The 19,208-nt window shown below is 45.2% G+C and overlaps 1 protein-coding gene across 1 annotated transcript in view; it reads left to right on the top strand.

Annotated features, from left to right (window-relative positions):
• Positions 1-19,208, top strand: part of NEDD9 (neural precursor cell expressed, developmentally down-regulated 9) — a 129,356-nt gene that overhangs the window by 25,007 nt on the left and 85,141 nt on the right. The window contains exon 3 of the mRNA XM_054019815.1: positions 8,679-8,883. Coding sequence (XP_053875790.1) covers positions 8,881-8,883 — 3 coding nt within the window. The 5' untranslated portion in view covers positions 8,679-8,880. The remainder of the gene's footprint in view (positions 1-8,678; positions 8,884-19,208) is intronic.

Consider the following 19,208-nt stretch of genomic DNA (forward strand, 5'->3'; position numbering starts at 1 on the left):
CATCAAGTGGATCCTTCTGAGAGCTGGGAAAGAGTTTTATGCAGCAGCTAGTTATTCATTTTCATGCTGCAGGATTAAATGCTGGCGAACGTGTTAGCCTTGGCCTTGCCTTCAGGCTTAAAAAAAGTGTGTGTTTTATATCTCAGGGTAACTAATGCACATGCGCTAACCTGAGGTAAATGCACAGAGAAGACGAAGCACTTAAGTTGTGATGTAAAGTTGCCAATGTCACCATTATCCCCCCCCTTCCCGCCCCAGAGTTGACTTTGCCTAGTTTACCTTGCAGTAAAACAAAGTGCCTAGTTTTCACTGTGCTTTTACCTCAGATTAGCTCACATGCTTAAGGTAAATAAAATACCAATGTTTTAGCTGCAAAGACAAGACCTTAGTGTGCTACTGACCTGTAATACAAGGAAAATCTTTTGAACTGACTTTGACATGGCATACAACAAAGGTGACACATACTGTTACCACAGGCAAATGGCCTTGCTCAATGCATAAGACCACAGCTATGATTTCTGGTTGTGTTTGCATGGGAAATGGGAGCTTATGCTTATTTCCTTAAAGCAGTGGTTTTCAACCTGTGGCCTGCTTGCAGCCCAATCAGCACACAGCTGTGGCCCATGTGACATCCTCAGGGCCATACAGGTAGTACTGGATGCGGTTCACAGTGATAAATAGGTTGAGAACCACTGCCTTAAAGAAACCAATTACAAACTACCCAATGTGTTCCCAGTCTTCTATTTACTTTTACACACAGAGAGAGAGAGAGAGAGAGAATATAAAAAGATAGATATCACTTTTAAATAATTTTCCTGACACGCCTATATGAATTCCTATGAATGCTGTGTGGTTCTAAAATAACTTTTACTGCTCATTTATGGCCCAGAACCAAGTTGGTCTCTTGCTAAATTAAGCTTGAAAGACACAGATTCCAGAAAGTGAATGGTTGGTGTTTGTTTGCCCAACAGCAGACACCACAGGAGTTGCTGCTGGATGTGTGAAAGGAGAGACTTTTCAAGCCAACATCAGGAGGCAGCAGCTACAGGAGGTAATTCACCTCCCTGAGGCTCTAGTTTGTCACCCAGGACTGATTCTTCTGTTGTTAAATTAGAACATGGGGACTCCTGCTGATTAGTGCATTTTCAATAGGACAACTAGGGCTTTTTTCCCCTTTAGCTTTTAACTACACTACTTATATTGCTTTTTTATTAACCAACGTCAGCTATTCCTGCTGTTCATTAGGTTCTTTATTACCTCCTGTTTCTTATGACCTCCCTCCCACTACTCCACTGTGCATTTAGAGACTCAGTGGGTGGTAAATACCACTTTGCAGATGGGTCAGGGTGGGTTTATAGTTGTGCCTATGTGCAAGTATACATGAGTGTAATAATGAACAGTCTAGCAAGAGGCAATTGACTCAGAGAGAATGGGCCTGCTTCCTAGCTGTAAGAAGCATGTCTAGCTTTCCAATCTCAAGTTATGACTTACAAAATTAGGGTCACAACCTAACTAGCTTTGAGATCGAGCTTGATAAATTTATGATTGGGATTATATGATGGGGTTGCCTGTGATAGGTAGGGCCTGGACTAGATGATCCAGGAGGTCCCTTCCAGTTCTATGTTCCTCTGTTTTATGATTAAGGCAGTTGAATGCCACTCCACAGACTTGGATTCAGTCCCTGCCTCTGCCAGAGTTGCTATGTGATACTGGGAAAGCAGACTGCCACTGTGTGTTCCTCAATTTCAGGGTGCCTGTGCTGAAACAACTGGGACCTGATATGCAGAAGTCTGCATTCAAGTCAGTAGCTGTTCCTCCTCCTCCTCCTCATTGCCTGGGCACTAGCAGCATGATGGGAGCACTGGGAACACAGGAGAAACAGTGCCCCTGTTTTCACTTCCAATGCAGTGGCCACTGACAGCCTGGAGAAGCAATTGCATGCAAGTCCTGCTCAGCCTGTACAGCCCTGGGAGGGAGTACTCAGTCACTCTGGGGATGGGGCATGCAGAGTTCCATTGGCACACAGGATTTCATAGATTTGAAGGCCAGAAGGGACCATTATGATCATCTAGTCTGACCTCTATAACACAGGACATAGAACTTCCCCAAAATAATTCCTAGAGCAGATATTTTAGAAAAACATCCAGTCTTGATTTAAAAATGGTCAGTGATGGAGAATCCACCACAGCCTCTGGTAAATTGTTCCAATGGTTAATTACTCTCACTGTTAAAAGTTTACACCTTATTTCCATTCTCAATTAGTTTAGGTTCAACTTCCAGCCATTGAATCATGCTAGACCTTTCTCTGCTAGATTGAAGAGCCCATTATATATTTATTCCCATGTAAGTACTTATAGACTGTCATCAAGTTACTCCTTAACTTTGTTAAGCTAAATGGATTGAGCTCTTTGAATCTACCACTATAAGGCACACTTTCTAATCCTTTAATCATTCTCATGGCTCATCTCTGAACCCTCTCCAATTTATCAACAGCCTTCTTGAATTGTGGGCACCAGAACTGAACACTGTATCCCAGCAGCATTTGTACCAATACAGAGGTAAAATAACCTCTCTATTCCTACTCCAGATTCCCTTGTTTATGCGTCCAAGGATCACATTAGCCCTTTTGGCCCCAGCATTATACTAGGAACTCATGTTCAGACAATTATCCACCACAACCCCCACATCTTTTTCAGAGTCACGCTTCCCAGAATAGAGTCCCCCACCCTGTAAGTATGGCCCCATTCTGTAAACATGAATGTAGTATAACAATGGTAGAAGTGTTCTGGGAAGTTGAAACACAGCCTGGCTCTGTTAGAGAGGTACAGTGGTGTAGCAAACAAGACACTGGACTGGGACTCACGAGAGCTGGTTTCTATCCCTGGTTCTCCCACGGTTCTGATGTGTGATCTTAGACAGGTCATTTCACCTCTTTGTACCTCTGTTTCCCCTTCCACTGCTGTCTATTTAGATCATGGAGACAGTCTATCCTGCTGAAAGCAAGGCTGTCCTTCCAATTAGAAGTGAACTGCCGCCTGCACAATTTCATTCAGCACAAAGGACTTTTTGAGTTCTAGGAGAGCAACAGGAATCTGAAGCAGCAATTTTTCAAATTAAACTGAAAAAAAAAAATTAAAGCAAATAAACGATCAGCCTCAAACAAATAATCTGTTTGTGTGTAGCAAAAACATGTCATGTCTGTTCATTATGCTAAAGAAAAAAGTGCTTTGTGGGAGACCTGGAAGGAGTGGGGATGCATTACAGTAGCACCTTGTTTTCTTTCTTTAGTACTATGAAAGAGCATAAAGTATAAACATCTAGAATATATTGGCATCCTTAGCAGCTCCAGTAGAATGTTGTACTTCTCTGGAGGAGAGTGGCAACATTTTATGTTTTTCTTGCTTCTTCAAACACAGCTGACGAGTTGTTTTTCTAAGAATTTAATTGGATCTGTCTTTCCATCATTATGTTATGATTTACCATGGTAAACCACATAGATCGTGGAGAAATAGCTTTACTCTGGATTCCAGCTGGCAAGGGAAACTATCTACATGCCTCAGGGTGGATTGGGGAAAATGAACGTATTAATTAAAATAAAAGGATAATAATCCTGGTGCAGTTATTTGAGAAACCTCTCCTCACCTCGGGAGTGGCACGTGGTTGACTGAGCTGTAACTAGAATATAGATGTATAAAGCTAAAGCTTTCACCAGTTGCCTTCAGTTCCTAGGAGTGATAGTTTGAAGGTGTTAGTATGGTATCTAAAATTAAGTTAAATAAGTTAACCCGCTCTCTACTATAGTCTTTGCGAGCTGATGGAGATACTACAGCATTCTATCCTAAGGTGTTTTCAGGGTGGATTCTAGATCTCTTGGCCAGAAAAGGGTCAATGACATTATTAATAGCTTTCAGACTCCTATTATTGTACCTTAAGCAAAAGGCCACCCTTCTTTCTTTTGTTGTAAGGGAAGCTGACCCCAGTTGTTCTTCCCTCCTCCCCGCTACTATCGTCACCTTCTCTTTGGTTTCCTCCACCATCTGGCCTCTCTTGAGCGGTGCACATACCAGTTAAGTCAACGTACATTCACACTGAGCAGCACTCTGCCTGTATCAATAGGGAGCACTTCTTTGACCAGTGCCTCATGTATTCTGCCTACACTAGGGTTTGTCTACATGGGGAGTTTACCTGCATAACTGTACTGGTCTAACTACACCAGTACAATACCACTTGTGGACATTTTTATGCTGGAAGAGTGTCTTTTTCCAGTTTAGATTTTCCAAGAAGCGACACCAGAAAGAAAAAAAAAAAAAGCTACTCTGGAAAAAGGAACTGGAATAAGAGTGTCCACATGGGGAGTTATACCAGTATAACTATAGCAATACAGGTTATATCAGTACGTTTCCGCATGTAGACAAGCCCTATACAGTGTCAGCTTCAGGTCCTAAATTATAAGAGCAAAACTTGCTCAGACAGAGCAAGGAATACTGAGCAAAGTGTGAGCTCCTGGGCAAGATAAGAGAGACAAACGCCTTCCCTTAGGGGAAAGTTTACCACAAAAGAGATGACAGATATCAGAGTAGCAGCTGTGTTAGTCTGTATCCGCAAAAAGAACAGGAGTACTTGTGGCATGTCGCTCTGCTGCTGAGGGAAGAGGAGGCGTGAAAGCCATGATACTTCTCTTCTCCACTCAGTATGTTAGGGCCACATGTTACTAGCACTCTCTGATTTTACCCAGGAGGAGGGAGTGGGGCTAGAAGGGAGAATGGGAGATGTAGAGGAATGGGAGACAAATAGACGAATGAGCTGGTTAAGGTTAATGACCATGATTCTGCCATGAGGTAGCACACCTCCAAGTGAGGCAGCTTTGCAGGATCAGGTCTTACTGTTTGTATTTGGTATTGGATGAATACTTAGGTAAAGTATTAGGAGGAGTTCCAGAGAGTAGATCCTTCTGTACATTCCAGAAGACAGCTTACTGTTTAAAGTATATAATGAAATCCCAATATTTAAGAGATTGTCTCTGTGATATACAGTGATTTAAAAACATTATAATTTGGAGTAGGGCTAAGGAATTGTGCTCAGTCAGCAGATCTTGTCTCTTTGGAAGCCAGAGTCAAAAGAAAGTGAAAAGCTGGCTGTTGCCCACAAAAAAAAAAAAAAAAAAGGAACCTTTTCTTCCATTGGAACTGCTACTTCTGTGCTTTACATCCAGACAAACAGAAGAAGCCCTCGCCAAGCCATCCGTTTTCCTCATTTGCTGGGAAGAGAGAAATCAGACGGCAGCATGCATGACTTTTACTAGTGGTTTGGCTGCTGGCTGAAAGACCCTGCATATTACCCAATACTTTAAAACCCTAAACTTACAACAAATGTATTTTTCTGAATTATTGCAACTACAGATCTTGGAAATTTGTTATTTCTCCCTCTTTTGCTAGTCTTCTTCTGCATAAATATTGCCTAAGACATGAGCGTAGTCTTGAAAATTCAAGATGACAATATGTGCATCCTGAATTCTGTGAATAATTATAAATATGGGAGACTGTAGACATGTAGAAATTAAAGGGACACTACAACATTTTTTAAGTCCTCACAACAGGTCAAGTGAACCACAGTCATTTGTGGAACTGGACTAACTCCAGGGTACAAATGACAAGTGTTACTGGGGTTTTCAAGGTCCACTCAAATCAAATGTACTCTAGGCCTGCCCACAGTTTGAGTATTAAATTAGGAGTTCAAAGGCTTCCTCCAGACTGATGTCTCACTAAGAGTAACAAAGGTCAGCTCTGTGCAACCAAATTTTGCATCTGATAATCAAGGGCTTTTTTTCCCCCCAGCCACAATTTCCACCTTCCTGTAAAGAGGAACTGACCCAAATTCAAGCTAACCTAAATGTCTACCAGCCCATTCTTCTTGTAGCATGCTGGGGGAATTACCTAATGCACCATCCACTCCTGGTCCCAGCCGCAGACAGGTTTCCTGAGTGACTATCCCTGTAATGATAGCATGCAACTGAAGTCTGCTCCCCACATCCCACTCAGGGAGTGAGTGTTAACTCTCTCCCTGCCAACCTCTAGACAAGGATCTATATATCACAGCTCTCAAAAATACCTTAATTGGAAGTTAAATTCCATGCATCACACTAGTGGATAACAATGGGACCTCAGCAATGTTATGTTTGGGTCGCTGAAGTCCCAAACAAAGCTTAAAAAAAGCCTACTAAAGGGAGGTTGTCAATGTGACGCTGGCATACCAGGTGCCAGGTCATGCCCCCATCCCTCAGTTGAATACTGACAAATACATAGTTGGAATCAGTCTGGCTCACCTGTGTGTTAGTATTATTAAAAGAGGTATTAGAATTACAAGAATGTGTTTAGACTTTATGGGATGCTTGTAAACTGGTGCCTGCATTAATCTCACTTTTAACATCTGTACCTCATGTTATAAATAATATTTGAGCATTTGTATTATAAACCTCTGTAACTAAGTCACCAGACAGGAGAGAGACATAACCTTGCGTGAAATACTGGTCTCCAACTGAAGGTGTACATCCTGCCCAATTGGCAGGACTCGTGGACACCAGACAGACTAGTGTGGAGCATTAAAGAGGACAAAAGCCTTTGTTGTTTATTCTTCCTTCCCCCAATGGAGATGAGTCATAAGTGAAATTCCTCTCCTCAGCAGAGTTTGCAGCTCAGAGCACAAGGGGCTCGGGGGAAGGGAATAAAAACCCCTAATACAAAGGAACTGTATCCTCTATGCTGCTTGGATTCTGAAGGGCAAGGTTTTCTAGGAATAAGCAAGAGAACCCCAGTGCTTAGCCTGGGTTAGCCCTAAAGGACAGAGCCAGGACCGGCTCCAGGTACCAGCCTAGCAAGCAGGTAGCTGGGGCGGCCAAGGGGAAGGGGCAGCACGTCAGGCTGTTCTGCGGCAATTCGGCAGTGGGTCCCTCTTGGAGGGAAGCACCTGCCACCGAATTCCCACCGAAGAAGAAAGCGGCGCTGTGGAGCTGCCGCTGAAGTTCCGCCAATCGCAATTGCGAACGCGGCTTTTTTTTCCCCCCCCCGGCCACCTGGGGTGGCAAAAACCCTGGAGCCGGTCCTGTATAGAGCTTGCTTATTATAGAAGCTTCTATTATCTTTCGAAACATAAGATTGTAACTCATGTGTGTTTAGGTTCATTTGCTTTAACCTTGTAAATAACTCCTTTGTTTTCTTTTCCTGTATAATAAATCTTTAGATAGTTTATTATAGGATTGGCTACAAGCATTGTCTTTGGAGTGAGATCTAAAGTGCAATTGACCTGGGGTAAATGACTGATGCTTTGGGACTGACCTGAATATTGCTATGATCCTTGGTGTAAGGGACCATTGGTCACAAAGATATGCTCACCTGGTTGGCAAGACAGACTGGTGTACCCAAAGGGACTGTCTGAGACTCCATGTTATGTTTGATAATTGGTTATGAAATCAAAGTACAGAACTCTCAGCCAATTTGGGTGTATGCCCTAGTTCTTAATAGTCTGCCCTGAGGTTGGTACTCATGCTCTTGAGACACTGCAGGATAGCTTGACAAACAGCTCAAAAGTTAGGCCTGGTCTACACTGGGATGGGGGAGGGGAGGGGAGAGGATCGATCTAAGATATTCAACTTCAGCTACGAGAATAGCGTAACTGAAGTAGACGTATCTTAGATCGACTTAGAATCCCTTACTTTGTGTCTCGCAGCGCGGGATCGATGGCCGTGGCTTCCCCGTCAACTTTGCTTCTGCCTCTCGCCGAGCTGGAGTTCAGCAGTCGACGGGAGAGTGATTGGGGATCGATTTATCGTGTCTGCACTACATGTGATAAATCGATCCCCGATAGATCGATCGCTACCCGCCAATCCGGCGGGTAGTGTAGACGTACCCTCAGATTATAAAAAAACTCTTCAGTGCAGAGAGAATCCCTTATATTTTTACGGTTTGTACAGCGTCAGTGAGGTCCTGACTTTAGGTTCTACTGCAATACAATGCAAATAAATAATATGTTACAAATATCATCTTAACTATTAAAATTGAAATAATTTTTAAAATCCAGTTTTTCACTATTTGTGCTCTTTACCCTTTGTATTTCTCTCAGCTTGTGCAATGAAAACAGTAGTTTGTTTCACTTTAGTTCGCAGTCATTTTCTAGCTATTTACACTTGTGAGTTCTTAAGAACTAAATAAAATTATAATGTTTGGGCTGAAAATAGCTTTTGGAATGTTTCTTTGATTAAAGAACACTTTCTATTGGCCACGTGTGAATATAATAAAACCCCATCAGGTGAATGAACTAAGGGGCAAAACATCAAGGTTTTTCAGATTTGCATGGGTAAATTAGCCTCCTGCAAAACAGCCTAATCCTTTGAAATGCATATAAGGAACTATGTGTTGCTAGTTGAGAAAAACAAACAAACAAAAAAAAAACAAAAAAAAACCCACCACACATAGCATGTGGGCACTGGCAATGTTAGTAAAACACATACCTCAGACAGAAGTGAGATCCGTCTGAGCTCATTCCCATGCATAAGTAGGAGTTTTGTGGGGAATCCCAGTACAGCTCAAAATGATTGAATTGGCAGGTTGGTAATGTGATGAGAAGAGATTTTTCCCCCTCTTTGATCATCTGCATCACTGTGTTTTAATGACCTTTTGTTTCAGAGCAACAAAGTGCTTGTGTCCGTATAGAAATATTTGGAACAAGGAAATCCTGGAAGTGAAAAGAAGACCTACAATAGAAAGGACAAATTAGCCAGCATACCAAAATGCTGGATTTCCTATAGAGATTGTTATCTTCAAGATACAGAGCCCCTGTGTTCCTAGAATTAACATGCTGTAGGTGGAACGTCAGAAACATTGGATAATGGTAAGTTTAGTTTTCAATGAAGTTAAAATTGATTTTAATTCAAGTTAAGCTTTTTTTTTTTTTTAAATTCAGGTCAGCAAGGAAATACTTTGTCCTCTTAAACAATGCAAACCGAACACCCACCTCATTTAGAATTTTGACTGCTCATTGTTAGGATTGATTGCAACCAGTCATTCTTAGGTTTAGGGCTGTTGAGAATCAGGCCTGGTCTACACTGCGGGGGGCGGGGGGGAGGGAGGCGGGATATCGACCTAAGATACGCAACTTCAGCTATGAGAATAGCGTAGCTGGAGTAGACGTATCTTAGTTCGACTTACCTCCCATCCTCACGGCGCGGGATCGACTGCCACCGCTCCCCCGTCGACTCCACTTCTGCCTCTTGCCGCGGTGGAGTTCCGGAGTTGATGGCAGAGCGATCGGGGATCGATTTATCGCATCAGGCGTGATAAATCGATCCCCAATAGATCGATCACTACCCGCCACATACCCTCAGTAGTTCTGTTTTGCCTTGGATACTGCCTAGAACTGTAAGCCATTATTGTAGCTTTCTCCTTAGTGAACATGTTACCAAGAAGATTTCTTCATGCATATAAAACATTAAGACACATTGTTCTGGTAAGTGGGTCAATAAGCATGCAACAGTTAATTCAAGTACGATTTGATAAATCGGCATTTGTCTGTCTAACATAACTTTTAAAGAATGAATCCAATCAATTCCAAGATTTCAGGAAATGTTCTAGGCATCGATGGGAAGAAACCTAACTATTTTGGTGACAATTGGAAAACTGGAACCCTGGAAAAGCCTGATTTATACACAGTGCCCATTTGGAGCACCCTGCTGTTCCCCACGAGTGGTAGCATTGTGACATCAGAGGTAACTCTCCACTCCCTTCTGTGTGCTTATTTCCGTACTTCAATCCGATGGTTGCAGTGAGTCAGCAAATGAAACTGCAGGTCAAGACGGAAGTGCTTTGACAGGTGTGTGTGCATGTGGGGGGATGTGGGGTTCAGGACTGGAATAGCAGGTCTGCTTCAGATCAGGAGTTATACTGGCTGAGTGGGAGTGAGGCTGGAGGTTTGCACAGTGATTCCCTCCACACTCTGCCTGGGTCAGGCAAAAATCCATTTACCTTTGCCCCTCTATCCCACAAACCCCTGCGGGGCCAGTAGCATGCCAGATGCATTGCGACTCATAGGTAAGCACTGTAGGTGCTTTGGCAGCTAGACTTTGTAAGTTCTAACCCTGGTGCATCCCAACGCAGACACATGGCTATGAGAAGGGTTATTTTACTAGGGCTGGCAAGAAAGGAGAAAGGTTGCAAATACCCTAGATACAGAGGCTTGAACAGTTACAGTTCAAAGTGAACAATGGTGGTTCCTGTGTGGACCCCTGGGGGTAGCCCAATCAAAAATCAGGGCTCTTCAGGCCTGGTGCCTAAGGTGTCCTCTCCAGTATCTATTCTATGCAAATACATGCTTGCAGGTTCAGTTAGGGTCTCTCATTGGGGCCCCTCTGCACCTGCTCCCCCAGAAGTCCCACACACAGACCTACAACCAGCCATAGTGTCCGACAGTCACAGTCTGTTCCAGAGACAGCTCTGCAGCCGTTCCTGCCTCCAGCTTCTCTCCAGCTGCCTGTTTGCCTCCCGGCCACTGTTTCAGCTTCCTTGCAGCTCTTTGCCTTCAAGCAACCACCACTCCCAAACAGAGCCCAGACACTTCCTGGTTAAAGGACCTTTTCCCTCACTTGGCCAGGGAAAGGGAAGTGCAGGGGGGAGGGAGCTATACCCCTGCTTTGCAGATCCATCCCCAGTTCAACAACTGGGGAAAGATGACCTAGAAAGGGATCAAGGTTTGGGGAGGGGCAGGGTGGAAAGGAGAACAGAAAATATTCAATGGCAACCTGGGATGTGGGGGTAATGGGGGAGTACAAGGCAGCATGGATGGTGCAAGCCTGGGGTGGGGTGGGAAGTCAGGGACAGAGGAGGGGATCGAGGCAGCAGAAACTGACTGTAATGGATCTTATTTTCCTTTGTCTCTCATTGGCTGGGGGAAGGATGAATTCTCTCAGGGATGTAAAGCACTTTGAAATCTTTGAATGGGCAGTGCTCTATGGGGGCAGGGCATTTGGGGTCAGGGATAAAGACTGCATTCCTCCCCTCCTACCACCTGCTAGTTTGGCCTACATAAGGAATGAAGTACATAACCCTCAAGTAAATTAGCCGACACTCCTATGCTACATGTGCTTCCTTAAGTAAGCCACTACTGCTTCCCCAGCCAGAAAATACCACCCATTTCTAAGTATTCTGAAGTCTTCTTATCTTATGTGTTCTGGTTTACAAGTGTTTTGAAATGGAATCATAGTTTAAGTCACAGTCCCACACTCCTGTCTTAAGTAAAACTCCCACTAACTTCTATGGGATCAGAATATGATAAAATACAATAAAATAATAATCTGAATAAGCAGTATAAAATCAAGGCCAAACGTAACATTTGTCCAAACCAAACCATTTTACTAAATGAGGTGTCATCTCATTCACTATCAAACTCATCCAAGTGATAAAACGTATCTGAAAGGTGGCCCAGTCAGATTCAGACAAAATTTAACTGTTTCATATTTGGATAACCACTTGCAAATCTGGGAGGAAAAAAAATGTTCTCATCTTGTTGTATAATTTATAGTGGTGTATCCATTAAAGGCATTAGGCCTGATTTGGTTCTCACATATGTAAATTCTTTAGGCCAGATCCCATTCTTTCATAGCTAGGGAATGCGGGAATGCCTTGACATGAGGGAATCCTCAGTTTAGAGTCAGTGACAGGGGCAGGAAAGGGTACGGCTAGAGCACATAGTGATTCTCATTCACACAATAACTCCTCAGGTTGCTCTAACTATTCTGTGGTCCACAACAGCCCATGGATGCCTCCAGGTTCAGGGAGATGACCAGAATAATGGACTTCACATCCACTCAGCTCACATCCTTTGTAGAGCATAGCTCAGTTGCATCCAAAGATCTGGCCCATTGAGTTCAGTGGAGTTACTCCTGGATTACACTAACATGAGTAAGATCAAAATCAAGTCCATACAGTTCAAATACACTGTACCCAGAATCAGGGCCGGTGCTTCCACTAGGCAACCCTAGGCAGTCGCCTAGGGCGGCAGGATTTGGGGGGTGGCCTTTTGCTGCTCTCGGTGGAAATTTGGCGGCAGGGGGTCCTTCCGCTCCGGATCTTCGGCGGCGGGTCCTCCACTTGCTCCGGGACCTGCCGCCAAAGTGCCCTGAAAACGCGGAGCAGAAGGACCCCCTGCTGCTGAAGACCCCAGGCCCCCTGAATGCTCAGAGGAGGAGCGCTGTCACCTAGGGCAGCAAAAACCCTGGTGCCGCTCCTGCCCAGAATCCAGATTGACATCTGGCAGAATGTCAGCTCACTTCTACTAAACGGGTCAGGGAGAGACACTCATGTTGTCTCAACTAATGCACATACCACTTTAGAAGAGAGATGTACTGTAATTTCAGAGTTGTTGATTTATGCTGGCTTCATACAGACAGAACGTCTTTTATTTCATAGCAAAAATTAAGTAAGATTTCCCCACCACCTGTTATGTGTGCCACCTTCTGCTGCTTTGTCTTCTGCAGCACCACTGTCTATACCCAGTCTTCCCGTGGACAGGAATAGTAATGGAGCAAAGTTCCAGAACCAGGTGGGAAACCAACTATCTACAAGTTTGGGTTGTTTCAGTTTGGCTCATTAGAAAGAGTAGCCCGAGTTGCAAAGATCAGATCTAGGTCCACTCAAATTCCAGAGGAACAAGGGGTCAGATCTGGTGTTATAGTACAGCCTCACCTCCATTTTCCAAAGAAGCTTATAATCAAGCTCCACTTTAGATGCCATGACAGTTGTGTTTATTGACAGTTGATTTCCTCCTTTTACTGGTCCCATCGTAAATGAAAGTCAGAGGCCTACAACCCTCTTCTCAGAGACCTATAACCCCTATATAATTAATCACAGAAAATATGCCCTGTATAAGTCATGTCAGTTATACAATTAGAGATATTTTCCTCTGGTGAGGTAGTTTTATTGAAGTATAAATCACTACTAAAAAGCAATTTAGTGCAGACAGGAATTTTATTGGGGGATGCAGATCCCTTGGGCTTGTCTGGAAAATGAGAAACATATTCAGAGATGATGGTGTAAGATACACAGGGGCTACACAGAGGCCTGTCTTAAATGAGAAAGTTAAATCTCAGTCTAATGAAGTAAAATAGCACTGTGCTGGATCTGATTGCATGGAGCGTTCTGTGTTCGATTAAAGAGATTTTATGAAGCCCAGTCACACTGCAGAAATTAAGCTCTCAGAAAAGAGCATTGTTGAATGCACAGAAAGTAAACAGGATTTGAAATGCATCAATTGACGTCTGAGTTTAGCAGGGTTTTAACAGCCCTCAGTTTTTTCCTTCCAAAACCCAGGAACTTTCCCTTTTCAGATACAGGTAGAGGAGCTGAATGATGTTTTCTGGAGTTTTCGTTTCCTTCCAAGCTCACTTGGAGATTCCAATCCCTGTAACAAATCCAGTTGCCTACTCTGTCCCCATATCTACTCTAGCGACCCCATCAGCCACACCATCATTCACCTGCACATCTACTAATGTGATCTATGCCATCATGTGCCAGTAATGCCCCTCTGCCATGTACATTGGCCAAACCAGACAGTCTATGTAAAAGACTAAATGGACACAAACAGACATCAGGAATGGTAACATACAAAAGCCAGTAGGAGAACACTTCAGTCTCCCTGGACATTCTATAAGAGATTTAAAAGTAGCCATTTTAAGACAACCAGACTCACCCCTGTGGCGCCTCCTGCTGGTCATCCAGGGAATTAGTTCACCAGCCTCTGGAGCACCCTCTGCGGGCCAGTGATCCACCTGTCATTGCCCCCCCCCCCCCCCCCATGTCCCTCCCAGATCCCGGTGCCCTTGGTTTAGGTGCTGCCCCCCTGGCAGTACCCCACTCTTTCTCTGGGTCTCCCCACCCAGTGGAACCCCCACCCCTTATCCCAATGTTGCCTCAGTCACAGCTACTGCCAGTCACCATCTAGCCCCCATGCCCTGGGGCAGACTGCAGTCTATCAGCCAATCATCACTAGCAACAAGGAGTTTGGACTGGCTGCCTTTACCCACCCTCAGGCTGCCCCTCTGCAACCCCAATACCTATATGGCCTAGGAGAAGGCCCTGCAGCCTGGGGAGTTGCTGGCCTAGGGCTTCCCAGCCCCCAAGGCCTTGCCCCAGCCCTGCCTCACTCTAGGTCCCCAGATGAGCTCCCTGCAGACAGGCCTGTCTCTCTCTCCTGTCAGAGAGAGACTCCTCTGCTCTGACTACCCTGGCCTTCTTATAAGGCTAAGTGGCTCAGTTTGGGGCATGGCCCCAGCTGCAGCCACTTCCCCAATCAGCTGGGGTTTTGCTCCTTTTTACCCAGCCCTCTACAGGGCTTTTCCAACCCCTTCAGGGCTGGAGCAGGTGATCACCCTGCTACATCATTCTTCAACAAAAAAACTTAAAAAACAGACTTCAAAGAGAAACTGCAGAGCTACAATTCATTTGCAAACTTAGCACCATTAATTTGGGCTTGAATAGGGACTGGGAGTGGTTGGCTCACTACAAAAGCAATTTCCCCTCTCTTGGTATTGGTATCATCAGTTACTGGGAGTGGACCACATCCACCCTGACTGAATTGACCTGGTCAACACTGGTTCTCCACTTCTGAGGTAACTCCCTTCTCTTCATGTGCCAGTATATTTATGCCTGTATTTGTAATTTTCACTTCATGCATCTGAAGAAGTGGGGTTTTTTTACCCACAAAAGCTTATGCCCCAATAAACCTGTTAGTCTTTAAGGTGCCACCGGACTCCTCTCTGATATGGAATCTCTCATATTTCTTTCTACCACTTGTTATCCTTCCATATTAAAATGAGATCAGATTAAAGATCTGTTTATTTAGGGTTAGATTGTGCTTATGTGTGTGGGAGGGTGGAGGGAGCAGAATTGAAATGAGCTCTTTGCCTTGGGGGCCCCTGAACAGGATCCGAGGCACAATCCCTGTCTTTGCATTCTTGGCATGCAAGGAATGAGGGAGTTTAGTATGGACAGCGGTTACTAGATTCCCCAGAGAGAAAGGGTTGAAGGAAGGGCATAGCCTGCTTTATTGTGGTGGTCAGCATAGATGGGGAGAGTGCATGCTGCAGACTAGTAAAGAGAGCTAATGAAACCTATGATCCTGCAGCGCTAATGAGGCCATTATACCTGCCTCAGGTACAAAGCCCCTGAGAGTGTCTGCCAGTGAGTAGCAGCAGCCCCTCCTCACTTCCACCTTCCAGCTGGGCACTGGTTTACAGCCTAGGGTGACCAGATGTCCCGATTTTATAGGGACAGTCCTGATTTTTGGGTCTTTTTCTTATATGAGCGCCTATTACCCCTCACCCCCTTCCTGATTTTTCACACTTGCTGTCTGGTCTATTACAGCCACAGCCTCATCCTTCATTTGCAAAAATGAGGAATTCCCAATGCTAGAAAATAATATTTTCTCTATATGCCAGTTGTCTGGGAACAGATCCATTTATCTTCCACAAAACCTTAAGACATGGCACATTGGGAAGGTGGCACCGTTTTTCTGCATAGCCCTTATATTTCTGCAGGGTGATATCAAGAACACCAAACCTGTACTTTTTCTTTGTAAGGAAAGATAGAGACCTTGCGGTATTCTGCTAACAATACACTATGCTTTATTTCCCCACTCTCCTGGCTGGCACACGCACATCTTCCTGTTAAGGATTCTTGGTACTAGTGTAGTCTACCACAGTGGTTCTCAACCAGAGGTCCGGGGGCCACGACCAAGTTTCAGTGGGGCCACCAAGCACAGCTGGCATTAGACTTACTAGGGCCCAGGACAGAAAGCCAAAGGCCTGCAGCACAGAACTGCAGCCCAGGACCCTGGGCCCCGCCACTCAGGGCTGAAGCCAAAGATTGAGCAACTTAGCTTGGCAGTTGCCCTGCTTGCTGGCCCTGGCTTTTATATGCAGAAAACCAGTCGCTATGGCATAGCTGGTCTGTGGAGTTTTTATAGCATGGGAGGTGGGGACTTGGAAAGTAAAAGGCTGAGAACTCCTGGTGTACCAGGCATTTCCAGTACTAAGAAATCAGAACTTTATTCAGTACACTATGGCCCAGATTCTGTCCTCACTCAGCCCTCAGACATTAATGTTGAAATCAGGTAGTTGCATGGAATCAGAGCAAGGGCAGAATTTCACCCTAAATATACATATTGCTACATTACATGGAAGGTTCAAGTTCATGCCCATCTCTAGCTGAACTGGGGTTATATGACTAAACATGATTGCCCTCTTAGTTAATCAATAGCTATGGGTGCTAAAAGAATTGACTAGCTAGCAACTGACAGATGTGTGGGACCCTATGAGAGCCAAATGAATTGTACTTAAATTAATTACCTAGTTAACATCCATACAGCAGATTGCAGATGTGAAGTGCTAAAGTATTATTAAACAGTGTTGCCAACACTTATGACTTTTATCACAAGACTTGTGATATTTGGTGTTTTCCTTAACACCCCACCAGGCCGTGGAGTCAATTCTGTGAGAATCTCAGCTTTCACTTTTTTTAAAAAGGTAAGTTTCTAGCTCTCATGGGATATGTCTTTACTGCATAATGACTTAGCCTTGATGATAGGCTTCTGGATCTGAGCACCTGGGCTAGCCTAACCTGGCTGTGAGCTGCCACAATCCAGAGCCATACCTCAGTGACTGAGTGCTCACTGGTGTGGCTCTTCCCGATGTGTGTTGCTAGGACTGCTGAGGGCACAGCCCAGGTTCTTTGTGGGCAGGGCCGGCTCCAGGCACCAGCTTGCCAAGCAGGTGCTTGGGGCGGCCACTCCGGAGTGGGGCGGCAGGTACAGCTACTTGGCGGCAATTCAGCAGATGGTCCCTCACTCCCGATCGGAGTGAAGGACCTCCTGCCGAATTGCTGCCGCAGATCGCGATTGCGGCTTTTTTTTTTTTTTGCGCCGCTTGGGGCGGCAAAAACCCTGGAGCTGGCCCTGTTTGTGGGGCAGCCAGCTGAACCACTCCACGTTTCTTTCCCAGTGAGTTGTGGGAGAAACTGTTTGTTCTTCTGGAGGGATTTGTGGGAAAATACTAGAGGACTATCAGCACACAAGAAATTTAGTATGCATCCTCAATGCAAAGTGAGCAGGTTACCAGCCTGAGTGAAAGATAGTCCCAAGCTCTAGTCTATACCTCCATCTGGCTTAGCTAGTTTGGGTTGAAAGGACCACTCAATTTGGGTGAGAGGTTTGTGTGTGTGACAGGAGGGGAGGCTGGAGCAACACCCATGTAAAAGTCCTAGTTAAAACTCTGCAGAGAAGACATACGTAATTGTGGAGAAATGCTCGAAAACATAAACCCTAAAGGTTCAAAAACCAGAAAGCAAATAAAAAGAACCCAATACTGGGGAGAGCTCCACACACACATCCAGGAATGTAGCCTTGTGCATCCGAAAGTTCTGCAGCCACTGCTCATCATCCCATACCTGCATAACAATGCGATCCCACGAGTCAGTGCATGCTGAGGGAGTTGGCTGATGTGATTGCAGAGCCATTGGCCATTATCTTTGAAAATTCGTGGTGATCCGGGGAGGTCTCAGATGATTGGAAAAAGACAAATATAGTGCCCATATTTTAAAAAAGGGAAGAAAGAGAACCCGGGGAACTACGGACTGGTCAGCCTCACTTCAGTCCCCGGCAAAATCATGGAGCAGGTCCTTAAGGAATCCATTTTGAAGCACTTGGAGGAGAGGAAGGTGATCAGGAACAGTCAACATGGATTCACCAAGGGCAAGTCATGCCTGACCAACCTGATTGCCTTCTACGATAAGATAACTAGCTCTGTGGATATGGGGAAAGCAGTGGATGTGATCTATGTTGACTTTAGCAAAGCTTTTGATACGGTCTCCCACAGTATTCTTGCCAGCAAGTTTAAAAAGTATGGATGAATGGACTATAAGGTGGATAGAAAGCTGGCTAGATTGTCAGACTCAATGGGTAGTGATCAATGGCTCGATGTCTAGGTGGCAGCCGATATCAAGCAGAGTGCCCCAGGGGTCAGTCGTGGGCCCGGTTTTGTTCAACATCTTTATCAATGATCTGGATGATGGGATTAATTGCACCCTCAGCAAGTTCACAGATGACACTAAGCTTGGGGGAGAGGTAGATAGGCTGGAGGGTAGGGATAGAGTCCAGAGTGACCTAGACAAATTGGAGGATTGGACCAAAAGAAATCTGATGAGGTTCAACAAGGACAAGTGCAGAATCCTGTGCTTAGGAAGGAAGAATCCCATGCACCGCTACAGGCTGGGGACTGACTGGCTAAGCAGCAGTTCTGCAGAAAAGGACCTGGGGATTGCAGTGGATAAGAAGCTGGATATGAGTCAGCAGTGTGCCCTCGTTACCAAGAAGGCCAATGGCATATTGGGCTGTATTAGTAGGAGCATTCCCAGCAGATCAAGGGAAGTGATTATTCCCCTCTATTTGGCACTGGTGAGGCCACACCTGGAGTATAGCGTCCAGTTTTGGTCCCCCCACTACAGAAGGGATGTGAACAAATTGGAGAGAGTCCAGCGGAGGGCAACGAAAAAGATTTGGGGGCTAGGGCACATGACTTACAAGGAGAGGCTGAGGGAACTGGGCTTATTTAGTCTGCAGAAGAGAAGAGTGAGGGGGGATTTGATAGCAGCCTTCAACTACCTGAAGGGGGGTTCCAAAGAGAATGGAGCTCGCTGTTCTCAGTAGTGGCAGATGACAGAACAAGGAGCAATGGTTTCAAGTTACAGTGGGGGAGATCTAGGTTGGATATTAAGAAACGCTATTTCACTAGGAGGGTGGTGAAACATTGGAATGGGTTACCTAGGGAGGTGGTGGCATCTCCTTCCTTACAGGTTTTTAAGGCCCAGCTTGACAAAGCCTTGGCTGGGATGATTTAATTGGTGTCGGTCCAGGGCCGGCTCCAGGGTTTTGGCCGCCCCAAGCAGCCAACCCCCCCCCCCAAAAGCCGCAATCTAAAAAAAGCCACGATCGCGATCTGCGGCGCCAATTCAGCGGGAAGTCCTTCACTCCGAGCCGGATTGCCGCCGAATACCTGAACCTGCCGCCCCACTCTGGAGCAGCCGCCCCAAGCACCTGCTTCAGAAGCTGGTGCCTGGAGCCGGCCCTGTGTCAGTCCTGCTTTGAGCAGGGGATTGGACTAGATGACCTCCTGA

The sequence above is a fragment of the Malaclemys terrapin genome, chromosome 2 (assembly GCF_027887155.1).
Source record: "Malaclemys terrapin pileata isolate rMalTer1 chromosome 2, rMalTer1.hap1, whole genome shotgun sequence".
In the NCBI taxonomy this organism is placed as follows: domain Eukaryota; kingdom Metazoa; phylum Chordata; order Testudines; family Emydidae; genus Malaclemys; species Malaclemys terrapin.